This window comes from Typha latifolia, chromosome 6 (assembly GCF_019914945.1).
Source record: "Typha latifolia isolate L0001 chromosome 6, TyphaL0001v2, whole genome shotgun sequence".
NCBI classification, from domain to species: domain Eukaryota; kingdom Viridiplantae; phylum Streptophyta; class Magnoliopsida; order Poales; family Typhaceae; genus Typha; species Typha latifolia.
Window position 1 is genome coordinate 2,688,104 of NC_133091.1, and position 27,164 is coordinate 2,715,267.

The window sequence follows — 27,164 nt, forward strand, 5'->3', positions numbered from 1 at the left end:
TTTAGTACAAACTATTTGTAGAGATGGTATACGAACCATGTGGAGTTCAAGCAAGGCTTTTGAATCCATCGAGTTTAAGTATATATTCAAATTATGGTCCGACGTAGTTGAGCTAGAATATTTATATGAGATATCGGTGAGCGGAAACGAAGCATAATGGACCTCCATAAAAATAACTAATTACTAAATATCTAATATAATACTATAAAAAAAAAAAAAAGAACAGTCAACACCTAGAAGATCAGTCAACCTGGAACACAAATTCTCATGCTTACTAAAGATACGACCTCTCCCATGTTCCCATGTGACTTACTTGGAAAGCAAGCATTACTAAAATATTACTAAAATATTATCACTACTATTTTTCTTCTGCCTCTCCTTTAAAGAATGCATTAATAATTAAGTATTTATAAATTATTTTAAATATTATAAATAATTTTTTTTATAGTATCATTAAATTAACGGAGGGTGTTAAATAAAAATTATAAAAAAAAAAAAGTAAAGACTGAATTATAAAAATCTAAAAACAGAGTTAAATTATTTAGAATTCATAAATAATAACTTCAGTTAAATTATATTATACATTTATATATGTAAGAATATATAAGAGTTAATTACGTCAACACCCTGAATTATATTCGGTTTTTATGAAAACACCTAAATTTTTTTAGGTTATATTGTTACCCTAAATGCTCTAAAATATGTCACTCTTCTGTTAGTGTACCGTTAGACAAGCAAATCAACTTGATTAATTCTTGATGTCGCGCCTCGGGGGGGACCACGAAGCCACGTGGGGATAGTTTTATATTCTCATAAAAATATATGAGAGTATTATATTTATCTTATATGTAAAATGAATAAAATACAATGGGTAAACTAAATGAATAGCAATGCAAAAAGAAAGTCATATTAGTTTTTTTGCGAATCACCCACAACAATTCAGACAAAATCGAGGTCAATTTTAAACAAAATTTATAAAAAAAATAGAGGTTTTTTGCATTTCACTCCTCAATATACTATCTTTTATAAATTTATTTCTTTTAAATTTTGATCTTATTGTAGAACTTGTCTCCTTCTTACATGTGCTTATAAAGGAGTAGTTGTCTGTGATAATACTAATTGAAGGTGGGATATGCCAGAAAAAAAAGCTAAAAAGAAAGTGCCAGAAAATAATTTGAAGCCAAATTTGATCTTTAAAATAGGTACAAAAATAATTTTAAGTGAAGTTTGATGGTGAATCGACTCGCTCAAATAGAATTGATGAGACTTAATAAAACTCAATATATATATATATAATATGAGTAATATTTTTTATACTAGATTATAATTCTAATATATTTTAAGATTTATCTAAGTAAATTATTATGTACTCTAATCCTATAGAATTTAGTTATAATTGATTTTATCGTATCTTTTCTAAATACATTAATATCTCTATTAGTTTATATTTTTAAATTAAAATTTATTTTAAGTTTAATTCAAATCTAAATAAAATTTAATTTATTTCAAGATAAGACTTGAAATTACTTATTAATCGGCTCGATTAGACTTGAGCTCAGCTCAAATTAAAATTATTTTATATTCAAACTTGATCATAAATAAAACTCGAGCTCATAATTAACTCAAATTAAAATAATTTTAATTTGAGCTTGATCACATATACGGGGCTTGAAATTAATTCAATTCAAGCTTTAGCTTTAGCTCGGATCAAACTCTGCTCAATTGCACTGCTATCTCTACTTAAGCGAAAAATCTAAAATTTTATAAATAGTTTGAATCCACGGTTAAAATAACATTAAATTAGACGCAAGAAAAAAAAAAAGTCTCCTTTCCAATGTAACTGTAGTTCATAGATGAGGGGATTTTTATTTACGCAACAATACACAAAGACAAATCTTCAAAAAAAAAAAAAAAAAAAAAATACAAAGACATTTCGTTAGGATAATATGACCGATTACTATCTATGCCTTCGTTCTGGGCACTATGTGCGCCACGAGGGGATTCTTCATGACCACAGTGAACTCCGGCTTCTCGGCCAAGTCCACCTCCTTCCCCTCGACAGGCAACCACTGGAACTCCCTCACCAGATTCGCTACGAAGAACTGGAGGTGAAGCATGGCCAATCCCAGCCCTGGGCATATCCTCCTTCCGGCCCCGAATGGCATCATCTTGATCTCCCTGCTCCCCGTCACGTCGAGCCCTTCCCCTTCCCCTCCTTCCAAGAACCTCTCCGGCTTGAACTCCATCGGCTCCTTCCATACCTCCTCGTCCAACGCCATCTCAGCCACCATGAAGTTCATCACCGCCTCCTTCGGCACCCGGTAACCGCCAATCTCCGATTCCTCCGTCACTGCGTGAGGCAGCACGAAGTGCCCCGGCGGGTGGCGCCGCAGCCCTTCCAAGATCACCGCTTTCAAAAACTTCATCTTCTCCATGTCCTCCTCCTCCTCGATCTCTCTCTCTCCCACCACGCTCTCGATCTCCTCTGCTACTCTCCGCTGTATCTCCTGGTTCTTGACCAGATTGGCCATGATCCATTGCAGCGCCGTCGTGGTGGTGTCGGTCCCGGCGTTCAAGAACTCCGTGCAGAGCGCCACCATCTCGTCCTCCGTCAACGCCCTTCCCCCTTCCTCCGGAATCCTAATCTCGAGAAGCGAATCAACGTAAGAGTGCAGGAATCGCTTCTCTTCCTCCTCATCGTTCTTCTGGTCGCCATTCCTCTTCCTGAATTCTATCCGCGCTCGGATTAGAGGCATGAGCACCTCCTTCTCCCTCTGCCTGAGCTCATTCGCGGTCTTGATCCGATTCCGGAACACTAATCTACTGATTTTCGGAAGGATGCTGAGCACGGTAAGCTTGCTAGCGTATAAGAGGAATCCCCGCTGCGCGATTTCGACCTTTTTGATCGCCTCCTCGTCTAATTTCTCGCCGAAGCACATCAAGACGAGCAAGCAGAACATGGCGAACCGAAAGCTCTCTACGGCTGGGGCGTCGGGCTGGGCCCGGAGGTGGTCGCTGAGGACCCCAACTACCCATCTTCGGCTGGCGGAGAAGGACTTGACACGGGAGGGGTGGAGAATCTCGGCGATCAGGTTGCGGCGAAGGAGGCGCCACAGGGGGCCATAGGGGGCGGAGCTGATGACGTAGCTGTCGGCGGAGAAGAGCTGTGTCGATGGGACGGGCGCAGGGCGGTCGGAGAAGGTGGCGCCTTGGGAGACGAGAGCGCGGTGGGCGAGGGACCGGTCAGCGACGAAGATGGACTTACGGGACCCGAAGCGGAGGGTGATGACGGGGCCGTAGCGGGCGCGGAGGGAGCGAAGGACGGGCTCGATGTTTTGTAAGCTGACGGATCGGCGAAGCCAGAGAAGATTTCCGAAAAATGGAATAAAAGGAGGACCGGGAGGCAGGGGAGGCTTTCCATTCTTGGCATGGAAGAAGAGAAGGATAGTGGTGGCCAAGAAGATGGAGAGGAGGATGAGGAACCAAATAACCATTTTACTTGCTTGGGTTTTGGCTTTAGTAAGATGAGGCGACATACCTTTATTTATAGATAGATAGATAGATAGATAGATAGATAGATAGATATTGGAGAGGAGTTGAAATAGTCTTACGGCTTGGCTTGTCTGTTCTTCTGTTAGTCAAACATTCGGAAGAGAGCAATTACTATTGAAATTATTAATAATTAGTATCAAAATTAGTGAGCCCTCAATAATATTATCGATCAGTTAAATCTAACTATTATTAAATTTAGCTTAAAACAAATCTAGATTTATTTAATGGTAATCCGATAGAAAAATTTATCAAAAATATCTCATGTTAGGCTTTTGCAGTTCATTCACCATTCCCCGTGTATTTTACTTTTAATGCGTCAAATATATCACGTTAGGTTTTCTTAACAGACAACATATCGAGGAGCTAAACTAATTATAGATACAAATTGATATTATTTTTCTTTAAAAAGTTTTTTTTTAATCTTAAAGTTAAAGTGAATCAGAGTTTAGGATCAAATGAGAGGTATTTTAACTATTTAAAAGTAACTGAATATTTGGTTAAAGTTTTTGTTATTAAAATCTATTAAATTAAAGCTAACTTAGGTTGTTTTGGAGATATTAAAAGCAAAATGTTAGGTAGAATATTACATATCACTATATAGTACGGTGTGAATATATATATATATATATATTTGTTTATAAATTACCAGTAGTGTGCACAATAAAAATTTTTCAATAAGAAAAAATAAATAGTGATAAAATTTTATACTAACTTTAAGAAAGAAGGATAAAACATAGAAATCTCATTTTCATCCCCCTCAACTATGACTGATTTTCACAGTGATATCCTAAACTTTTTTTTACCACTAAACTATCATAAATACGGGGGTGAAAAAGGGTCGGATTAACTCCGACCCGACCCGCTATCCGACCTGATTCGGATCAGATTCGGATAAAAAAAATTTTATTCGATAAGGATACGGATTCGGATATGGATAGAATTTTTGAAAAGAATTCGGATACGGATTAAATATATTTTTCGGATTCGGATACGGATATCGGATATCCATTTACTCGCATATTTTTTTAAATGATTTACAGTTTTTAGTTTGCTTATTTAAATAGTAAATATTAATATTGTTACTAATAATACGTTATATATTATTTATAGAGATTAATTTCTCTAATTTTATAAATTTGGCATATAAAAAATTATTTGTTGTAAAACTCTTAATAATTTTGTATTAATTATATCTAAATAAAATATTATAATTATTTTAAATTCAATCAATATCCGTTTAATATTCGATTCTCTATCTAAAAATTATCTGTATCCGTTTAGTTAGGATATGGTTTTAAATTTTGCTATCCGTCTAATATCCATATCTGAATTCATATCCGGACTAAAAATATGGATCCGGATATGGGTTAAGCACTATCTGATCCGTTTTCACCCCCTAGAAATACCTAAACTCCTAGATGTCGTTGACAAAATCTATGAATTGACTAAATTCCCTCTATTTACAATGACAGAATAATTAAGTGGCTTAGCTAATATTTATTTATTTTTTAAATTTCTTCGTTGTCACTGATCCCTATTTCTCTCATCTTCTTCCTCTCATCGTCTTCCTAAAACTCGAGGCATCTCGAGAGATAGGGAGAGAGGATAGAGATGGCGACATGAGGCTCAGAGAGGAGGTTGATGGCGATAGCGATGGCGACACCAGGCTCAGAGAGAAGGACGATGGAAATGCGGGACGATGGGCGATAGGCGATGGCGATGCTATCTTTCATACCAGACATATCATCTCCTTCACTAGTCGCCTCTACATGTTGTCCTACCGCTCCAAGCATAGCCATAGAAGCTTGCCCGTATGCTCCACCTCGTAGTGCAACTTTGCCACCAATCAGCTGCTAGCGTCGGAGGAGATGATAAGAGAGGAGGAAAATGAGGGAGTAGTGGATGAGGGTATTTTCTAAGAGGAGGAGAATGAGAATGAGGAGGAGAATGAGAATGAGGAAGAATAGATCGTTGATATTCTCCAAGAATATTTTAGTCATTATAAAAGTTTATTTTAAATTCTCACATACATATAAGGATATTTTAGCCATTTAGTTATCACATGACTAACACATATCAATTTATAGACGAAAATGGGTAATAAAATCATAGCGAAAATGGTCAATTGAAATATTTTTGATAGTTCAGAGGGTCAGTGTGTAGTGTGTACTAAAAAATAGTTCATGGAGTCATTGTGAAAATTAGTAATAGTTGAGGGGGTGAAAAAAAAAATTATCCCTAAAACATAATGTGATTGCTACCTAGACAATGTCAAAATTCCAAATATATATTTGTCTTACCTACCAAGGAATCTATATCGGTGTTACTTTGGGTCAATATGAGACAATCTTTCCTTCTCTGGCCATTACTCAGACAAAGTCAAAGAAAGAATTGTGACTTTGGATACGTTTTCATTTATTCACATTGTGATCTAGAATTTGCTGAGCGAGAATAAATTATTTAAATTTTTTTAATATTTTATTAATTTTTGAGCTAATTGTAAGTTAGAGAAAAGAACTAGTAATTTTTGATATGGAGGTTAGATAATTGGACCATTTTTCATAGAAATGAACCGCAACAGCTTAAATTTTCACGTACTTAGCAACGAAGATAAGTTTATGAAATAATGCAATAAGCTTAGAAACGAAGCTTTCATTCAATTCGGAGAATCCCCTCATTGAGTTAGAAAAGTGCTTATAGGAAACTCATTCGTTGGAATCTTTTTTCTAATAGTTAAAAAATTGAATTAGTTAACTGCTTCAATTATAATAAGCATTACTAACATCAGCGACCAAAATTTGTACCATAGAGTTGGGAAAAGAATCCTCCCATGTACATTTCAACTGAATTCTGGAAGAAGAGCATAAACATAGAGGAGAAAAAAAAGCAGACGTGTCCACCACTCTTTCTTTAGAGGACCAAAAATGGTGACTACTCTCCAGAAAACGTGACCATTAAAAGGTCAAGAAAATGTGATCACTAAAAAGGAACTTTATTTCCCTCTCTATCTGTTTGTTCTTTTCCTTCGTTCTCCGGTAGAAAATTATACTATAAGAAAAGCTTATGTTTTCCCATGAGAGATGAGAGATGATAGAGAAAGAGTTTAGATGTATTCGATATTCGATGGGGAGGACTCAGAGATTGCAGAATCTGGAACCCCCATGATGCTTAATTGTTTTATGCCTTTACTGCGTTGCATAAATCAGGCGACAGAACCTATTGTTCTATAGAGTACAAATGAGATGAAACTTCTTAGACATCACTTGCAGGAAATATATGCCAGAAAAATGGCGTGGACAACGTGATGCCTTGCATGATGATAAAAGTATGTTGGCAAATTTGCTACCCATTTCTTGGTGAATTATGAATCTTAGTTATCGGAATTTCCTTTAAATTTGTCACAGCTAACCCATATTGAGCTCACTTGCCATGCTGCTTAACAGTAATGAAACCAAGTACAACTAATAGATATTTCTGAGTGACAACCGTTGGTGATAATAATAATACGATTCAAAGTCAGAAAATTCAATCAAATAACAGTAAGAAAATTAATTAAATAAATTTATAAATTACAGAATATGGTACTCTATATAAGTTGATTCTAGCGTTTGATACTATCTTTGAATGCGTTTGTTTTAGAGATATAAAGATAGGATTAGATTAGTTATCCCAGCAGCAGCTGGTTTATTTTGACACCCTAATTATCATATTTTGAGAGCAAAACTTGGGCCCAATCAAGGGTTTTGGGCAATTGGACTGTAGTCTAATTAACAAGGTAATAGTTGGCACTGTAGTCTAAGGCCAGGCCAAGGCCGACATGGGCTTTGGGCAATTGGACTGTAGTTTAATTAACAAGGCAATAGTTGATACTATATGGATTGATTTATTTGAATGTTGTTAATTTCTTGTTCACTAATTTCTCTCGTTAGATTACAATCTTCCACCCTTAATGTTTGTTATATATTGGTTAATAAGAAATATTTTATTAACGAAAAAGGAAATCATAAGGATAATATGCAAAATCCAATACTTAACACCAATTAATATCATTCATCCCTTCGCTCTGGGTACTATGTGAGCTCTGAGGGGATTTTTCATAACCACAGTGAACTCCAGTATCTCGGCCAAGTCCACCAACTTCCCCTCCACTGGCAGCCACTCGAACTCCCTCACTAGATTCGCCACGAAGAACTGGAGGTGCAGCATGGCCAATCCCAGCCCCGGGCATATCCTCCTCCCGGCCCCGAACGGCATCATCTTGATCTCCCTGCTCCCCGTCACGTCCACCCCTTCCCCTTCCCCTCCTTCCAAGAACCTCTCCGGCTTGAACTCCGTCGGCTCCTTCCACACCTCCTCGTCCAACGCTATCTCTGCCACCATGAAGTTCACCACCGCTTCCTTCGGCACCCGGTACCCGCCGATCTCCGCCTCCTCCGTCACTGCGTGAGGCAGCACGAAGTGCCCGGGGGGGTGGCGCCGCAGCCCTTCCAAGATCACCGCTTTCAAGAACTTCATCTTCTCCGTGTCCTCCTCCTCGATCTCTCTCTCTCCCACCACGCTCTCGATCTCCTGCGCTACTCTCTGCTGTATCTCCTGGTTCTTGACCAGATTGGCCATGATCCATTGCAGCGCCGTCGAGGTGGTGTCTGTCCCGGCGTTCAAGAACTCCGAGCAGAGCGCCATTATCTCTTCCTCCTTCAACGCCCTTCCCCCTTCCTCCGGAATCCTAATCTCGAGAAGCGAATCGACGTAAGAGTGCAAGAACCACTTCCCTTCCTCCTCATTGATCTTCTGCTCGCTCTTCCTCTTCTTGAAATCTATCCGCGCTCGGATTAAAGGCATGACCGCGTCCTTCTGCCTTCGCTGGAGCTCCATCGCCGTCTTGATCCGATTCCGGAACACGAATCTACTGATTCTCGGAAAGATGCTGAGCACGTTAAGCTTGAGAGCGTATAAGAGGAATCTACGCTGCGCTATTTCGACCTTTTTGATTGCCTCCTCGTCTAATTTCTCGCCGAAGCACATCAAGACGAACAAGCAGAACATGGCGAACTGGAGGCTCTCCACGACCGGGGCGTCGGGCTGGGCCCGGAGGCGGTCGGCGAGGACACTGACCACCCATCTCCGGCCGGCGGAGAAGACCTTGACACGGGAGGGGTGGAGGATCTCGGTGATCAGGTTGCGGCGGAGGAGGCGCCACAGGGGGCCGTAGGGGGCTGAGCTGATGAAGTGGCGGTCGGCGGAGAATAACCGTGCGGCCGAGACCGGCGCGGGGCGATTGGAGAAAATGACGCCATCGGATACGAGGGCGCGGTGGGCGAGGGTACGGTCGACGACAAAGATGGATGGACGGGAGCCTACTCGGAGGGTGAAAACGGGGCCGTAGAGGGCGCGGATGGAGCGGAGGACGGGCTCGATGTTTTGGAGTGTGACTGCGCGGCGGAACAAGAGGACAGTTCCGAGAAGAGGAATAAAAGGAGGGCCGGGAGGAAGGGGAGGCTTTCCATTCTTGGCATGGAAGAGGAGAAGGATAGTGGTGGCCAGGAAGAGGGAGAGGACGAGGAACCAAATAACCATCTTTTTTTCTTTGCTTGGCTTTTAGCTTCCTCGGATGAGATGAGAACTGAGATGTATATATATATAAACAAGATAGATATTAGAGAGGAGGGAGAGAAAGTCATACAGCTTGCGTCGTTTTCTGTTTGTTATCAAACATTTTGGGCCAAAGACATAATTTTAATAATTATTATAATAATAAGATTTACCTGACTGCCACCTAAAATTTTCAAAAATATTATAATATTTATGAAAATATCATAATTTCTACTGAAATTATTTAGCTCTAAAAAATACAGTCCGTCCCTTAAATCTTACTTATTATTATTATTATTATTATTCAAATTTGGAGTTTAATATTAAGACATGATTTGTATAATGCTTTTGTTGTTTTTCAATTTTATTGTAATGAGGAAAGAAAATAAATACTTTACCAAGAGAATGGAGGAATATATAGAGACAAAATATAGATTAATTATTCGTTCTTCTCGTGCACATATAATATTTCATTCAGTTTTTTTTATAGCAGGAACAAAAAATTCTGCAACAAACTTATTTTCACCACTCCAATGAAAATTTTGAATCATGTGTAGGTATATCTAACTTAATTTAGAATTTTCATAGTCATTCGAATAAATATAGGGTTAATTGTAATTATCCTTGTGTGGTTTAGTTTAATTTTATAAAATATTCATATATTTTCAATAATAAGCATTTAACCCTCCAATATGATCTTAACTAAAGTACAATTATTATCTCTTTTATTGCATTTGACTGTAGAGCTCAAATTCAAAATTCTCTATATCTTATAAATATATATATTTATTTTTATTATTTAAAATTTTATCGGTATTATTTTAAATAGGTTCAGGAGCCTATTCAGCTCTCTATAACTTTTTCTCTAATAATAATCTTTAAATTATATATCTAATTTAGTCATATATGATATAAAAAAAAGATAAATATTGATCCGAACTACAAAAGGGTAAAATATAATTTTTCCATAAATATATTTGTAAAAGTTTAGAATCATGTATAGGTATAACATGTGAAAGAATATGGGTATTGAAGTGTTATTTTATATTGATGGTTTGTCTGAGCATTGTGAGTCCTATCTTACAATTATTATTATCTTAAGTTACTATGGGATGTATACCGCTATGTGTGATGTTGATTCAATAGGTTGTTGTTGGACTCTACTAACCAAACATAATGCTCGCAGCAATCGGATGTCATGTGGTTAGCCAATTCTCCAAGGTAGAAATTTGAGACTTACTAGAGGTATTTGGATTTAAGATACAATTAGAGCATGCAATAAAACTCAACTAATGCAACATCCAATTCTTTCCATAACAATGACACTTGCATGAATAACCGAGAGGAGCCAAGAATCCATACATAACTTTGAGACAATGTCATGCATATATTGCTTAAGAAGAGCTTTCGACCATACGGGTTCTCTCTTGCATCTTTGTAAATCGTATTGATGAGTAGAATATCGTAGTAGATGGTAGATACTAGCAGAGATAGAAATGTAATAATAACAGAAGATAGTGTAATATATATATATATATATATATTTATATAAGCATATATATTTATACATGTGAGAAGAGGATGATTGTAATGTGACTAACAAGAGGTCTAGTTTTCTCGACAACAGTAGGAGATATTTATTTTAAAAAGGAAATACGAGAGATTTTCGCGGGAATAATATTGCAAAAATCAGATATTTATTTTAACACCTATTACTATGTCTATGCCCTCCCTCTGGGCACTATGTGCGCTCTGAGGGGATTCTTCATGACCACAGTGAACTCCGGTATCTCGGCCAAGTCCACCTCCTTCCCCTCCACCGGCAACCACTCGAACTCCTTCACCAGATTCGCCACGAAGAAGTGGAGGTGCAGCATGGCCATTCCCATTCCCGGGCACATCCTCCTCCCGGCCCCGAACGGCATCATCTTGATCGCCTTGCTCCCCGTCAGGTCCACCCCTTCCCCTTCCCCTCCTTCCAAGAACCTCTCTGGCTTGAACTCCATGGGATCCTTCCATACCTTCTCGTCCAACGCTATCTCTGCCACCATGAAGTTCACCACCGCCTCCTTCGGCACCCGGTACCCGCCAATCTCCGCCTCCTCCGTCATTGCATGTGGTAGCAACAAGTGCGGCGGCGGGTGACGCCGAAGCCCTTCCAAGATCACCGCTTTCAAGTACTTCATCTTCTCAATGTCCTCCTCCTCGATCTCTCTCTCTCCCACCACCCTCTCGATCTCCTCCGCTACTTTCCGCTGTATCTCCTGGTTCTTGACCAGATTGGCCATGATCCATTGCAGCGCCGTCGTGGTGGTGTCGGTCCCGGCTTTCAAGAACTCTGAGCAGAGCAACACTATCTCGTCCTCCGTCAACGCCCTTCCCTCTTCCTCCGGAATCCTAATCTCGAGAAGCGAATCGACGTAAGAGTGCAAGAATCGCTTCCCTTCCTCCTCATCGATCTTCTGTTCGCTCTTCCTCTTCTTGAATTCTATCCGCGCTTGGATTAAAGGCATGACCGCGTCCTTCTGCGTCTGCTGGAGCTCCATTGCCCTCTTGATCCGATTACGGAACACGAATCTACTGATTCTCGGAAGGATGCTGAGCACGGTAAGCTTGAGAGAGTATAAGAGGAATCCGCGCTGCGAGATTTCGACATTTTTTATCGTCTCCTCGTCTAGTTTCTCGCCAAAGCACATCAAGACGAACAAGCAGAACATGGCAAACTGGAGGCTCTCCACTACCGGGGCGTCGGGCTGGGCCTGGAGGCGGTCGGCAAGGACCCTGACCACCCATCTCCGGCCGGTGGAGAAGGTCTTGACACGGGAGGGGTGGAGGATCTCGGTGATCAGGTTGCGGCGGAGGAGGCGCCACAGAGGACCGTAGGGGGCGGAGCTGATGACGTGGCCGTCGGCGGAGAATATCCGTTCGGCAGGGACCGGCTCGGGACGGTCGGAGAAGGCGGCGCCGTCGCAGACGAGGGCGCGGTGGGCGAGGGCACGGTCGGCAACGAAGATGGACGGACGGGAGCCGACTCGGAGGGTGAAGACGGGGCCGTAGCGGGCACGGATGGAGCGGAGGACGGGCTCGATGTTTTGGATGGTGACGGGGAGACGGAAAACGAGGAAATTTCCGAAAATTGGAATAAAAGGAGGGCCGGGAGGAAGGCTAAGCTTCCCATTGTTGGCATGGAAGAGGAGAAGGATAGTGGTGGCGAGGAAGAGGGAGACGAGGACGAGGAACCAAATTACCATTTTGTTTGCTTCGCTTTTAGCTTCCTCCGATAAGATGAGATGTATATATAGACAAGATAGATATTAGAGAGGAAGGAGAGAAAGTCATACAACTTGCGTCGTTTTCTGTTTGTTATCAAACATTTCGGCCAAAGTCATAATAATAATTATTATTATTATAATAAGTACTGCCACCGAAATTTTTTCAAAATATTATAATAATCATTATATATATATATATTTTTAAAAAAATATCCTAATCACTATTGAAATTATTGAGCTCCCAAAACTATGGTCGGTCGGTTAAATCTTACTAATTATTATTAAGATTTTGAAGCTCTCCTTTAAGTTGATTCTAGTGTTACCGAGTGATTTGTACTGTAAACTAATATAACTTATATTTTTGTACTTATACTTATATTAATTTTTGTTTACAGTTTTATTATAATAATCATAATATCATTACACCTATAGATCAAGTCACCGGCAACATTTAAATTTTATTTTGATCGTTTTAAGATTTATTCTCATTAGGGAAGAATATCTATATTTGTAAAGAGATAAGGGCAAATATAGAGAGATAAATTATACTCCCTTTTCTTCAGCAATAAATAGTTTTACAACAAACTCTCATTTTCACCTCTCTAAAGAAAAATTTAACTAAAAGTTTAGAATAATGTATAGATATATTTAGCTTAATTTAGAATTTTCATAGTCACTTGTATAAATATATTTTGTATACGTTTAGAATCATGCATAAGTGTAATATGTGAAAGTATGTCAATATTTATGTCGTGTTTTATCTTGATTTCTTGTCGAGGCCTTGTGTACCGTATATAGTTTACAATTTATAATAATAATAATAATTATTATTATTATATTTAGTTGCTCTTAGATACATACCATTACGTGTGATGTTGATTTAATAGTTTGCAGTCATACTCTACTAATCAAATATGACGTTCATGATAAGGTGTTGCATGCGGCTTGCCATGCCCCCATGCTATGAGGACACTTGTAGGACAAGTGATGGACCCCCAAGATATTACACAACTCTAGCCAGAAAATCCTCATGCTCATGGATTAGCAATCACTTAGATGAAATATTTGCTTCTAAGTATGCAAAGATAAAGCCCCATTTGGATACATGAAGAATGTATAGAAAGAAGAGAGCTTTTTTACAAGGCAAGGAGCTTGGAAGCGTAGGACACTTTAGATTTACTGAAGTTACTATGCAAGATTGTAAAAATCTTCATTAAACTACTACATGAGCGTTCACCGGCATTAATGCATATTAACAAATCAAATATATTAGATGACTAATAAGATAATTAGTCCTAATTTTGATAGGTTGAATATCATTGTTAAACACACACAAGTAGTTTCATCATCATAAAAGAGAAAATTTTAGAAATTTAAAATAGACAGATAAGGGAAGGGGGGACGAGTGATCACCTTGGTAGATACCCGTTTGACCTTTAAACTAATTAGAAGCAATCCCACTAATTACAACTATGGGTGGCAACAAATCGAACATTAGTGAGTTGGGTCATGTTCGACTTGCTTGTGTTTGAGGTCGAAATTTAATTTATCAAATTCCAACATGAGCCGAACTTAAAACACAAGCTGAAATTCTAGCTCGTGTTTGGTTCGAATAGACTTGTGTTCCACTCATTTGGCATAACGACCTAAGTCTAATTCGTTCAAAATACAACCCATTTAGTTCATTTAGCTCAACGAGCAATATTCACTTACAAATGAGTTAGATGATATAGAACTCATAAGTTATAACATTATCACATAGAGACATTAAAAGGAATCGAGAACCACTAGCAATCTAACGGCTAAATTATTTATTAATTAGTTATCAAATTTTAACTATTATATATATATATATATATATATATAATCAAGCTATATCAAATTGAATACGAGAGAGCTGCCTTTGCTTGTGTTAGGTGTTCGACTTGTTTATATTCTGGGCTCAAATTTTTCCTCATGTTTAACTCATAACAAGCAAGCCAATCATCAAGCTAAACACAAATTATTCGTAAATAATGAGATAAATTGACAACCCTAATTTCAATACAAAAATAGGAAATAATATACAAGCATAAATCTAACCCATAAAAAGTAAGGAAAAAACTCATGCGATTCAACATTCTCGTGGCAACTTCCTAATTTAAATGGTTATAGACTTTCTCAATATCTGATTTCATCAATATATATATAATATCATCTTTATAAATATGAGTGTCGATAAAATGAGCAATTTCCTAAGCTAAAGCAATATTATTATAAATGTGATATTCCATAATAAAAGCCGGTTAAGTCATACCATGCTTGATCCTCTCAGCAAAGATCTTGGCCAAAATTTCATAATTAATATTATAGAGAAAAATCGCTCTATAGCCTACAACCACGACCAATTCTCTTTTATCAGGATCAAGGTAACATAAGTTTATCCCTAACTCCAAGATAAAGCACAAGAACACTAGAAGTGAACCAAGGAATTAATAAGATCATTACCAAAAATATCCTAATAATATTTATAGAAATCAACTCGATAACCATGCATCCATACTAGGAGCTTTCCTAGCTAAAACCGACCAAAGGACCTCTTTCACCTTTGTTATGTTAATATCTCTTACAAAATTATCAGCACAGACATGCTTTAAACATTAAGTAATATTTGGCTAATCATTCGAAAAAAAAAAGACTCCTCAACATCTTTGCACCAAAGATTCTTATAGAAACTCAAGAAATTTAGATTCAATCCATGCAGACTACAATTGATCACGTCACCAATTTGGTTAGACACAAGCGATTCAATTTCTCTATCTACAAATTATAGTGATTATATAAAAGAAAGCAGTATTGTCATCTCTATCTTTGAGCCAACCTTAGATCTACTTTACCACTTCAAAATGATCTATCTAAGAAAAGTCATACATTTACGGTTCAATAAAAGCAAGTCGTCTAATATCAACAAGGCTGAGAGGGTAAGAAAGCTCTTTAGTCTCCTGGATAGAAATTTGAGATTTAGAGGCATTCGATGGTAAATTAGGGCATGCCATAAAACTCAATTAATGCAATATATCCAATTTCTTTCCATAGCAATGGCACTTGCATAAATAACTGAGAGGAGCTAAGCATCCATACCTAACCCTGAGACAATGCCATGCATTGCTTGTGAAGAAGATAGAACAAAGGAGACTTTAATCTCCTCATCTAATCATTATAAAAGGTATTGCAATTATTTGCAAGCTATCATTTCAACTCAATAGAATAACTTATACGGTATAAAAGCTCTTACTCTTTTATGTTAGTATAAGAAAACTAGAACGAGGACCACGACAATTCCAGCAAAGTTTCTATATTAGTCAATCATCGGGAAGGAGGAATCCACCGGCGCCTCGACGATTCCATCAGGAGGAGACGAACAGCTTTTTGAACACACGGGTTCACTATACTATCTTTGTAAATAGTATTAATAAGTAAGATATGGTAGTAGATGGTGGATGCTAATAGGTGTAGTAGATTCGCGCCACCAAGAATATGATAGACAAGAGGTATACTTTTCTCTGCAACAGTAGGAGATTTTTTTATATTTTTTTACTTACAAAAACAAAAATTACGAGAGATTTTCGCGGGAATAATAATGCAAAAATCTGATATTTATTTGACGCCTATCTCTTACTAATTATGCCTTCTTTCTGAGCAGTACGTGCGCTCTGAGGGGATTCTTCATGACCACGGTGAACTCCGGTATCTCGGCCAAGTCTACCTCCTTCCCCTCCACCGGCAACCACTCGAACTCCTTCACCAGATTCGCCACGAAGAACTGAAGGTGCAGCATGGCCAGTCCCAGCCCCGGGCATATCCTCCTCCCGGCCCCGAACGGCATCATTTTGATCTCCCTGTTCCCCGTCACGTCCAATCCCTCCCCTTCCCCTCCTTCCAAGAACCTCTCTGGCTTGAACTCCATCGGCTCCTTCCACACCTCCTCGTCCAACGCTATCTCCGCCACCATGAAGTTCACCACCGCCCCCTTCGGCACCCGGTACCCGCCGATCTCCCCCTCCTCCGTCATCGCATGTGGCAGCACGAAGTGCGCCGGCGGGTGCCGCCGCAGCCCTTCCAGGATCACTGCTTTCAAGTACTTCATCCTCTCGATGTCCTCCTCCTCGATCTCTCTCTCTCCCACCACGCTCTCGATCTCCTCCGCTAATTTCCGCTGTATCTCCTGGTTCTTGACCAGATTGGCCATGATCCATTGCAGCGCCGTCGTAGTGGTGTCGGTCCCGGCGTTAAGAAACTCCGAGCAGAGCGCCACCATGTCGTCCTCCGTCAACGCCCTTCCCCCTTCCTCCGGAATCCTAATCTCGAGAAGCGAATCGACGTAAGAGTACAGGAATAGCTTCTCTTCCTCCTCAACGTTCTTCTGCTCGCTCTTCCTCTTCTTGAAATCTATCCGCGCTCGGAGTAGTGGCATGACCACCTCCGTCTGCCTCTGCCGGAGCTCAGCCGCGGTCTTTATCCGATTCCAGAACACGAATCTACTGATTCTCGGAAGGACGCTGAGCACGGTAAGCTTGGTAGCGTATAAGAGGAATCCACGCTGCGCGATTTCGACCTTTTTGATCGCCTCCTCGTTTAATTTCTCCCCGAAGCACATCAAGGTGAACAAGCAGAACATGGCGAAGTGGAGGCTCTCCACGACCGGGGCGTCTGGCTTGGCCCGGAGGTGGTCGGCGAGGACCCCGACCACCCACCTCCTGCCGGCGGAGAAAACCTTGACACGGGAGGGATGGAGGACCTCGGTGATCAGGTTTCGGCGGAGGAGACGCCACAGGGGGCCGTAGGGGGCGGAGCTGATGACGTGGCTGTCGCCGGAGAATAACGTTGCGGCCGGGATCATTGCGGGGCGGTTGGCGAAGGCGGCGCCGTGGGAGACGAGGGCGCGGTGGGCGAGGGCACGGTCGGCGACGAAGATGGACTGCCGGGAGCCGACGCGGAGGGTGATGACGGGGCCATAGAGGGCGCGGAGGGACCGGAGGACGGGCTCAATGTTTTGGAGGGTGACGGAGCGGTGGAGAAAGAGGATATTTCCGAAAAGAGGGATAAAAGGAGGGCCGGGAGGAAGGGGAGGCTTTGCATTCTTGGCATGGAAGAAGAGAAGGATAGTAGTGGCCAGGAAGAGGGAGACGAGGACGAGGAACCAACTGACCATTTTGTTCGCTCGTCTTTTATTAGGTTCCTCCGATGAGACGAGATCTATATATAGACATATATCTTAGTAGATATTTGAGTGGAGGGAGAGAAAGTCAAACGGCGTATGTCGTTTTATGTTCTTTACCAAACATTTCAGCCAGCGCATTACAATAATAAGATTTTACATGATTGCTACTGAACTTTTTTAAAATATTATAATTTGAAATTATTGAGCTCTCAAACATACTAATGTTCAGTTAGATCTAACTAATTATTCTTAAAATTTCGAGCTTAGATTCTAAGTGATTCTAAAATCTATCAATCATTCGGATTGAAAATTTTATTAAAAACATTGTATAAAATTATGCACCACCGAGCTTCTCACCTTTGCATACTGAAGAGCTAAATTAACTATAGTTACAAATTGACCTTATTACTTTTGATAAAAAAATTTAACGTATGGTAAAAACTAAAAGGAATCATATTTAGGATCTCTTAAGAGGCACTTTTAGTATTTTAACTTTTTTATCTTTATAGTTAATAGAAAATTTTGTATTATGCTAACTATTATTAGATTAAAGTTAATTTAGAATGTTTTTGAGATATTAAAATTAAAAGTACAAAAGAGTGCCGATGATAATAAAAATAAGATATACAATATTTTTGATAAATTATCCTAACTAATATAACGGTATACGAAAGAAAAGAAAATTATACTTTTTATAAGAAAAGAATTGGTGACGAACAATTTGCACTCTAAATTTATAGTTACACTATTCTACGATTACCCTAATTACAATTTATGAGAAAGTCGAAAGACTTTAATGATGATTATAATGTAGTGCCAAGTATAATTTTTGTAACAAAATTCCGTGGTGATCATATAAAGAGTTCTTGGCATAAATAGGTAGGCAAAGAAAATGGTGACTGCTACCTAGACCGACGTGTTTGTTCCAAATATTCGTTTGTTTTGCCTTAGCATGTTATCTCAATCCGTGTACCAGTCGGGTTAAGTTGAGACAAATAAGTCTGTCTCATTCTCTGACCATCACTTGAATATAATTTTTAATCTTGCAAGCAAACATTGACTTTGGGGCACGTTTTGATTTGGATTATGCTCAGTTAGACATTTTAGTTGCTCATTGACGATGTGGTCTGGATTTTGTTTTGTGAGAAAGATGTTTCATTTTTTTTTTTTAAAAAAAATTTGATCATGAGCCATTTGGCTGATTACAGGCTATACAGAAAATAGCTACATCTTTTTTAATATATATATATATATATATATATGTGAGACAACTGAATCAATTCTTCTAAAAGATGAGTCACAACAGCTCAAATTCTACGAACTCAATAAAAAAAATTGATGAAATATTATCACCGAGAAATCTAATTAATAACTAACATGAGCTAGGTGATCCTAAAAAGTTATTCACTTTAAATGGAGGTAAGATAGGTGAGATTTCTTCACCATCTACGGGGTGTAAACGAGCCGAGCTTGAGCGAGCCGGAGCTAGTTGAGTCCAAATGCATGGGCCAAATTTCATCCAAAGTAGCCCACTGGGCCTCAGCAAAAGAGGCGAGGAATTGCTGTGTCAAAAAGCCCAGCTGTTGTCCCCTCTCGAAGAGGACGATAAATATATTAAAAAATGAAGCTCACACCAGAAGAGACCAAAGCATGTGTGTCAGAAAGAGAGAAAGAAAGAAAGGAATTAACCATCCTCTCACCTAGCTTCAACTTCCACTGCCTGAAGAATTAATGAGTATGAGTAGCCTCTGTCTCGCAGATCACTTCGTCTTCCTCGTCCTCATTCTCTTCCTTGCCTCTTCTCTCACAAGCCAGGCTTCCTCGCGCTGCTCGAATCAAGGTTACTTCGCTTTGTTAGCTTCTTAGAACACCCCTGTCTTAATTCCTTTCTTTGCTCAAAAGGATGGAGGGTTTGAGTTCATTTTGGTTGATTGGATTCATGCTCAAATGCGATTCCAAATGGGTTTTCTTGGTTTTCTTTTCTTAATTATCTATCAGATGAGATGGAATTGAGAAATTGGTAAATTTAGAGGAGCAAAATTAACAGCTGTGTGGAAAAGAAATTAAATAAATGAAAATTAGAAGAAAAATATCACCAAAATAAGCAGAGTGTTGTATTGGGGATCTAGAAGAATAAGTAAGTAGTTAATTCTTAGTGCTTGGCCTAATGATTGAATTATAGTTGGCTAATGTGCATATGAGATTAGATCTTTGTGTATTTGAGAAATGTAATCGATAGACCTGAGTAAATTTGGTAGAAGCAGTGGAGTAGCTATATCTACAAATATACATATTTCCTAGTTACTGTTTATTTCAATAAGTATCATGGGTGTTGACCAATTAACAATTATTGAAGATAGACTAATTTCTTATACGGGAAAAGTGAACAGAAGTTAGTTCTCATATTGGTAGGTTTTTGAAGAACGTTTAGGAATCGGGAACAAACATAAATTGGATATGAATATGATTATGATTATGAAAAATTCAATGCAGCCTGCACCAGTGACCGCTAATAGAGGCAAATCAAATCAAATCAAATAATGGAAGCGGCCTTATTCATATCTTCATTAATCTTGGTTTCTTGTACCAATTGAAGCTCCTCCGTATCTTACTTATCCATCAATATAGTATATATGTTGTTCTAGATTTCTGCAGAATTAGACACAAGGTAACTTTCTTTGTTGTTCATCTATATCTTTCTTGGCTTTTATGCAACTAGGTTCTCAAGTGGTAAGAAATGTAAGTGATATACCTGAAAGTAACTATGGAAGAGGTGGTCTGGCACATATCACCATTGCTGGTGCAGTTTCTCATGGAATGAAAGAGGTAAATGTAAAGATGCAGTGTGTTTGAGATTCGTTTTTCAATCTGGCTATTTATTTTCTCTTATCTAAATAGTCAATGGTGAAAATCACTGATGATATAGTGCATTCTTCAAATCTTTTCAGACCAATCCTCCTGCTCTTATATACCTATTTTTCTATCATCTATCTGTGTTTAATTATTGGAAGTCTCAAAAAGTCTTCTAAAGTAATCATGTAGGATACATTGTCCTCTGAACGAGAATGAGGTCTATCACTTCATTGGATGGTCCTTGATCAAATTGTTCTCTATTCTCCATTTCATCATTGTCTGAGTAAATATTTTTGTCACATTTTCAAGAAATTCATATCATGGAGCAAAAGGAAATAAAAAAATTTCAGTCTTTTAGTCAGTTGAATATACTCAGGTATTGCATTGGACTTTATCTTTTTAAGTGTCTAAAATAATCACAACTAATGGATTAATCTAATCCTACAAAGATAAGATTAGATAAAGATTTAATTTGAGAGAGACTTTATCTCTCAATTCAGATTGGGATTAAGACATGATTTCTTGATGGACTAGGATATGTATTTTTTATTCTATAAATATGTAGTCGATCCCTAGTTTCTGAAATCCATGCATCTACAGGCTCTCCATCAAGTGACACACTTGAGGGATTAGAAGACCGTATTTACAACTTCCGCAACATATGTGAATCGAAGGGCGTAGATATTGAGGATAGTGATATCGAGTAAATACATCTAATTCTTACTTATTCTTCATTGATCTGAGCAGCATCCATTCCAATTTATACTTTTATAGACAATATAATCCTATCGCAGTCTATCAATTGATATTAGAGGAAGGTCATTTGAAACTAAATTATTTATTTAAATTATAAGACTGTATATTTTTGGATTATACTCCATCTCGTAGTAGGACTGGTTGCATGCATTATATCCAATTTATAATTCTCTAATATCCCACCAAAATTAGCACTGTGCCTCGCCTTTTTTACAGTAAATGCTATATTAATCAAATGGGAAACATTGAAAATAATCTTCTTTAAATATTATTGCATGTGTTGTATAGATGTTTAAGGGACACATGTAGATTAGATATCCTTTTATTAACAAATGTTTTATCACATGTTGAGCAATGTATGCATAATAGAAAACTAAAAATTACCCATGTCCATATCTTCAGTGGGAGTCATGACTCATGAGTATTATATATAAATTCAATACTTGAGTGACTCAATCCATATCTTTGTTTGAACATGATCCGTTTTTACTGACTATACAATATATTTGTATTACAATCTATCAATGATGGGCGTGCCACGGGCACGGACTGCGCTGACCACCAGTTGACACGGCACGTACTGCAATACTTGTCAGCCATGCCATAAGAGAAGGAGAGAAAAATGTAGAGGATACTCATCTTCGCCTTCACCATTGTCGTCGCCGATCGCTTGAGCTCGCGTCGAGTGTCTTAGCTCAAGGGATAAAAGAGAGAGAGAGAGAGAGAGAGAGAGAGAGAGAGAGAGAGTGTGTGTGTGTGAAGGATATTGGTCTCTCTCTCTCTCTCTCTCGATCTTTCTCTCTCTCTCTCGATCTTTCTTCCTTCTTTGGGCTAAGGCACCAAACGCGAGCTCGGGCGACGGCAAAGGTAAGTGGCAATCGGCGACGGCGAAGGTGATGGGCGACAGTGAGCTCGACGACGAAGTCGATGGTGAGCGACGAAGCTATTAGGAGGGGTGCCTGTGTAGCATTCCTCATGCCACATGCTAGTACGCCGCCGACACGACCATCTATGCAATCTATCATTGTAAACTTAAACGATATAGAGTTTTTGTGAAATATGTAGGTGACTCAAAACTCAAAAGTAAACTTATAATATGGTCATAGTGGAGAATAAATTTGGTATATTTTATGTGATTTATTTTCTTAAACATCAATATTCTGCCATTTTATAAACAGAATGACTAAGTTATAACTAGCAAACCATACAATAGTCATCCATGTAAAGCTGTTGTCTGATTTTATGGAAGGTCAGGTTGTGGGTTAAATGTTATCCATACTATCAGATATGTTTTTTTTCAAATGACTCTAAGTCCACGCAAGTTTGTCAATGATAATTGGAGTTTCTATTTTCCCTTGAACATGAATACAAAGCAACACCATTTTCAGAGATAGAATGACATAACAATAACCAGCGGTTCCAGCACCCTAAACCCTAAACCTGATAGTCCTTATTTAATGGAAGACTCAATTCTGGATAAATTTTTTCTTTGACTCCAGTCCACATGAAGCTGTTGTATTTCCTCAGATGGAGCTATACAGAGATAACTTTTTGTTACATTAAGTATAGATATATCTTATTGGATGTTTCATGTATTTACACACATTCTTGTCAGGTTGAGGTTTGGCTTCAGACATTTTCTCCAGGCTCAAGAACACCAATTCATAGGCACTCCTGTGAAGAGGTATTTGTTGTTCTAAAAGGGAGAGGTACACTATTACTGGGCTCAAGCTCATTCAATTATCCAGGACAGCCTCAGGAATTTCTCATCTTCCAGAATAGCACCTTTTCAGTTCCTGTGAATGACCCCCACCAGGTATAATAGCTTAGAACCTAGACTGCACTAGTCCTACCAGTTTAAAGCTAATTTTGCTGTATATTTGGAACTGGAACAGTGCTGCTTGAGATCCTATAAGATAATACCCTACCAGAAAAGTGAGTTTTTATGCTTAGGTTGGTTTGACATAACAGCTCCCGCTCCCAGGCTTAAGAGCTTATATATTTTAGCATACTATATATTATCTCGAAAGTTTACCAGGATCTTCTCTTTTAACCATCAAACTTCTAGTTGTGACTCTTTAAGTGACATGTAAGGTATCTTGACAAGAGACTGGCATTCAACATTTTAAAAATATAAAATTTAAACTGTAAAGAGCTTATTAAACTTCTTCAAGACATCAATATTTGAGAAGCAGGCCGGATGAGGTAAGCCCAATATAGACGTGCAATTTATACTGTCATGTGTCCTGTCTTTGGTACATCAAATTCTCATTTTCATTTGAAACTGCCACCCTTTTAGCACCATTTAATATGTGCCATAATATTAGTAATGAATGGACTCCCGCTATGTATTGTTTGTTTGCAATCATAATACTCTCTTCTCCATTCAACATATATTGCGGGACTTCTGCAGTATCTGCAAAAGCAGATATTGGGCAGACTCTTAGGTGCCCTTTTACAATAGAAACCTACCATAACTTCCAATAATGGTCTCTCACCATAGCATACATCCAATCAGCCATACATTAAGACCTTCCTAAAATCTTTCTTTTACTTGTTGTTTGATCCCATTTTTGAGTTTTTTTTTTCTGTCCTAACTATGGATGGCTGTGTCGGCGGCATACCGGCACGTGGCACGAGGGGTGCCGCACGGCACCCCTCCTAATAGCTTCGTCGTCGAGCTCGCCGTTGCCGTCTCTCTCTCTCTCTCTCTCTCTCTCTCTCTCTCTCTCTCTCTCTCTCTCTCTCTCTCGATCTCTTTCTTCCCCTCCCTCAGGCTAGGGCATCCGACGCGAGCTTGGGTGACGGCGACGGCCAAGGTGTTACCTTTTTCTCTCCTTTTCTTACGGCACGTGCCGTGCCGGGCCGGCCGGCGGTTGGCACGGCCATCGTTGGTCCTAACCCTTCTCCATTAATCAAATTTCATACCTACACCAATCCTATATTGGATTTGATTCTGTGCCACATTAGTTTGGTCTTGCAGCTAGTTGTCCTACATAATTTTGACTTAAGTAATGCTTATGCATTGCTATTCTATATCTTCATGGTGCATATATCACCTGATTGCATGACTCATCTCTTAAAATAAGTAAATGTTTTGTCATTCTGTCAAACTTCTGCAAACATCTATCTCATAATCAGGTGTTTGCACTTATATGAGACGCTTGATATACGGAAAGAAGGGACTTGCTTTTCCCAATGATACCATCCTCTTTCTTTTTTTCATTTGGGTACTTCTAGTTAATATGAGTCCAGAATCAAATGGATCATAAAAAGAAGATTGATCAAACACAAGGTCAATCTTTTCTAATGTTTTCTTCATTTGGAAGATAAAATTATCACTGATGATATGGGACACCATATCAACATTTTGAGTTGTGATGCAGTGTCATTTGGCAACTTCAGCTATCACTGCTACTGAACTTACAGCACAGATATAATTGGATTACCAGGACATGTTATGTTACACTTCTTATGGTGTTTTAAAGTTCCTGATATTCTTAGTAGTTGTTGGGAGCTAATTATCTGCATTTACTAACTTGCAGGTCTGGAATACAGGTGAGCATGAAGATTTGCAGATGCTAGTCGTAATATCGCGTCCACCTGTCAAAGTGTCAGTACATAATCTCTTTTCTCTCTTTATCAGTGTTTCAACTGAGTAGGATGCCTGGTCCGATAATCATTTGAATATTTTATAATCTTTTAAGTGAGGGAGAAAGCTAGTAATTTCACATAATTTTGTTTAATAGCTTAATTAAAGTCAATCTTAGGAACCCAAATTTATTGTGTGACCTTTAGTGTGCCAGTTCTTCTAAGCTAGGTCGAAAATTTGCTTTTATCACTTGTTGCCTGTATATGATGTAACAGGGTGCTATTTTACGTTCTATGAACAAATGAAAGTCGAGACATCATTCATCATAATCAAGTCTGCTTATACTTCTTTTCTACAGGTTTATATATGAAGATTGGAATATGCCCCATACTGCAGCCAAATTGAAGTTTCCCTACTACTGGGATGAGGAATGCTTCCATGTGCCAAAGGATGAGCTTTAAAGTCCTCTTTCTCGGTTGGATGTGAACTCCTCATGAGGCTTCTGGTTCAGCAGTGCTATTGTGCCATCTTCCTATAATACTCTGGGCTTGAGTATATAGAAAAATGATTTTTGCACTAATTTGCACATCCCATCTTGTGCAAGAACCTAACCACAAAAGATTTTTTACCATCATTTAAGCACATACTGTTACTGCCATTATGAAATGTAGCCAACTGAAGTTTCTGTAGAGAGCTCTATACCTAAGCTTTATAATACTTACTAACAGGGAATGAAATAGTAAGAAGAAAATAAGATATTACATAGACTTCATGTTGTGGGAAAGATGTATGCAACTTTAACCCCATTAATGGAGACCTTTGCTCTGAGCTTATTACTACTTAGATGAGTAGAGGCCTAAAGTAGCCAATCCATTTAAACCGTTGTCATATTTTGTAAATTGCATGTATTCTATTATAACACAATATGTATCGACTATAGAAAATATATAAATATAATATAATTAAATTACAAAATCTCCCCTCCCCTCCCCTTAAAAAAAACCTAATGCTAGATGTGCAATGCAACATTATGACATCATCCTCCCATGCTCAATACATCACCCCCTTGATCATGTCCCTCAACCACCTCATTAGCCATGTTGGTGGTGCTGTCTCACTTTCCTAATTTGTATCCATGAGATTGCTCTCATGTGGCAGTACTAATTACATTGGCCACCAGTACATATCCTTGAGTGTATCTTACCACAGGGGATTATAAAAAGGTGATTAAGTGCATGAGCGCAAGTTGTGAACTCCAAGAGATTCATGCCCTCATTCCCTCCACTTTAGGGTTGCCTTGATATTGTAAGGCCTTGGAGGCCATCATGCCAAATGCTCCTTGTGTCCTTCCAAAGCATGAAGCATTAGTTTATGTGTGAACCTTTTCCTTCCCCCCCCTCCTAAGTAGAGAAGAAACCTTTGGCTATAAAGCACCGACTTACTATCCACTTATCCCAAAATAGTTAACAGAGATTTAATTATATAGGCACCTCTTCTTTTATATAAATATATATATATATAGGAAAGAGGGAACAAGGAGGATTGCATTGCCGACATCTTGAAACTTGCAGCATTCTATTGTTTAAGCTAGTGTGCTTGAATGCAATATTCCTCGCCAAAAGGAAGGATCATTAAGAGAGGTGTAGTAGTGAGTGTGCTTATGCCCGGGACCACCAATTTCATGTGTGTATTAATTCTGTTTGGCTGTAGAGGTTGGTGGGTCAAAAAATGAGTCAATGTGAGAACGATTTATAGTCATACAGCTTTAATATAGCATTGCATAAAAACCTAGTCTCTCTCTCTCCCTCTCTCTCTCAACCAATCCTTATCTGTGACTATGCATCAATGACTGCATGGCATGCATCTAAACAGTGAATTGAAGCAACTATTAGCCATCTGTTGCTTTTCCTAAAGTTCTCAAAATTATGACCATCCAAGAAGAGGAGACACATAATCATCGGATGCAACTTGGTCCCCTTTCAAATTCGTTCGAGAATGTATACGAACTCGTGTTGCTTACTGATTGGTGATCAACTAATCAATTACACTTGTTTTAGCCAATAAAAAAAGGGGAAACAAAAATTACTCATAGTAACAATAGAGTTCACGGGACACACATTATTCTAAATATTATTTATCAAACACACATTGCTCAAGAAAAATTATACATTTAAAGAGGAGTATATATAGAAAGAAGTGAAACGAAGCAAAAATAGTACACTATTATTGGATACATATATAGATATAAGTGTATATAAGAGAGAAGCAAAAATTGAGGAATATAATTTAAAAAAGAAAAGAAAAGAAAAGAAACTAAATTTAAATTAAAAAAAAGGCTTCCAATGAA

General features: G+C 38.6%; 5 protein-coding genes across 5 annotated transcripts; 1 reads left to right on the forward strand and 4 right to left on the reverse strand.

The window, feature by feature from the left end:
• Positions 1–1,828: 1,828 nt before the first annotated feature.
• On the reverse strand, positions 1,829–3,533 carry LOC140791554 (cytochrome P450 89A2-like). The gene has a single exon (XM_073142187.1). The coding sequence runs from the start codon at positions 3,492–3,494 to the stop codon at positions 1,962–1,964; it is 1,533 nt and encodes a 510-aa protein (XP_072998288.1). The 5' UTR covers positions 3,495–3,533; the 3' UTR covers positions 1,829–1,961.
• Positions 3,534–7,513: 3,980 nt separating this feature from the next.
• On the reverse strand, positions 7,514–9,171 carry LOC140790069 (cytochrome P450 89A2-like). Its single transcript, XM_073139983.1, has one exon. It carries the CDS (start codon positions 9,127–9,129, stop codon positions 7,603–7,605), a length of 1,527 nt encoding a protein of 508 aa, XP_072996084.1. The 5' UTR covers positions 9,130–9,171; the 3' UTR covers positions 7,514–7,602.
• A 1,585-nt stretch (positions 9,172–10,756) lies between these two features.
• Positions 10,757–12,425, reverse strand: LOC140790070 (cytochrome P450 89A2-like). Its single transcript, XM_073139985.1, has one exon. It carries the CDS (start codon positions 12,393–12,395, stop codon positions 10,866–10,868), a length of 1,530 nt encoding a protein of 509 aa, XP_072996086.1. The 5' UTR covers positions 12,396–12,425; the 3' UTR covers positions 10,757–10,865.
• A 3,527-nt stretch (positions 12,426–15,952) lies between these two features.
• On the reverse strand, positions 15,953–17,649 carry LOC140790809 (cytochrome P450 89A2-like). The gene has a single exon (XM_073141087.1). It carries the CDS (start codon positions 17,605–17,607, stop codon positions 16,078–16,080), a length of 1,530 nt encoding a protein of 509 aa, XP_072997188.1. The 5' UTR covers positions 17,608–17,649; the 3' UTR covers positions 15,953–16,077.
• A 1,573-nt stretch (positions 17,650–19,222) lies between these two features.
• LOC140791481 (auxin-binding protein T85) lies at positions 19,223–25,656 on the forward strand. Its single transcript, XM_073142075.1, has 5 exons — positions 19,223–19,456; positions 20,336–20,442; positions 22,841–23,041; positions 24,771–24,838; positions 25,176–25,656. The coding sequence occupies exons 1-5, from the start codon at positions 19,348–19,350 to the stop codon at positions 25,276–25,278; spliced, it is 588 nt and encodes a 195-aa protein (XP_072998176.1). The 5' UTR covers positions 19,223–19,347; the 3' UTR covers positions 25,279–25,656.
• Positions 25,657–27,164: the final 1,508 nt, after the last annotated feature.

Coding starts and splice junctions, on each gene's coding strand:
- LOC140791481 (XM_073142075.1), top strand. CDS start 19,348: ATGAGTATGAGTAGCCTCTGTCTCGCAGATCACTTCGTCTTCCTCGTC. Junction 20,443..22,840: donor TTTCTCATGGAATGAAAGAG/GTAAATGTAAAG, acceptor CATTCTTGTCAG/GTTGAGGTTTGGCTTCAGAC. Junction 24,839..25,175: donor TCGCGTCCACCTGTCAAAGT/GTCAGTACATAA, acceptor TCTTTTCTACAG/GTTTATATATGAAGATTGGA.
- LOC140790070 (XM_073139985.1), bottom strand. CDS start 12,395: ATGGTAATTTGGTTCCTCGTCCTCGTCTCCCTCTTCCTCGCCACCACT.
- LOC140790809 (XM_073141087.1), bottom strand. CDS start 17,607: ATGGTCAGTTGGTTCCTCGTCCTCGTCTCCCTCTTCCTGGCCACTACT.
- LOC140790069 (XM_073139983.1), bottom strand. CDS start 9,129: ATGGTTATTTGGTTCCTCGTCCTCTCCCTCTTCCTGGCCACCACTATC.
- LOC140791554 (XM_073142187.1), bottom strand. CDS start 3,494: ATGGTTATTTGGTTCCTCATCCTCCTCTCCATCTTCTTGGCCACCACT.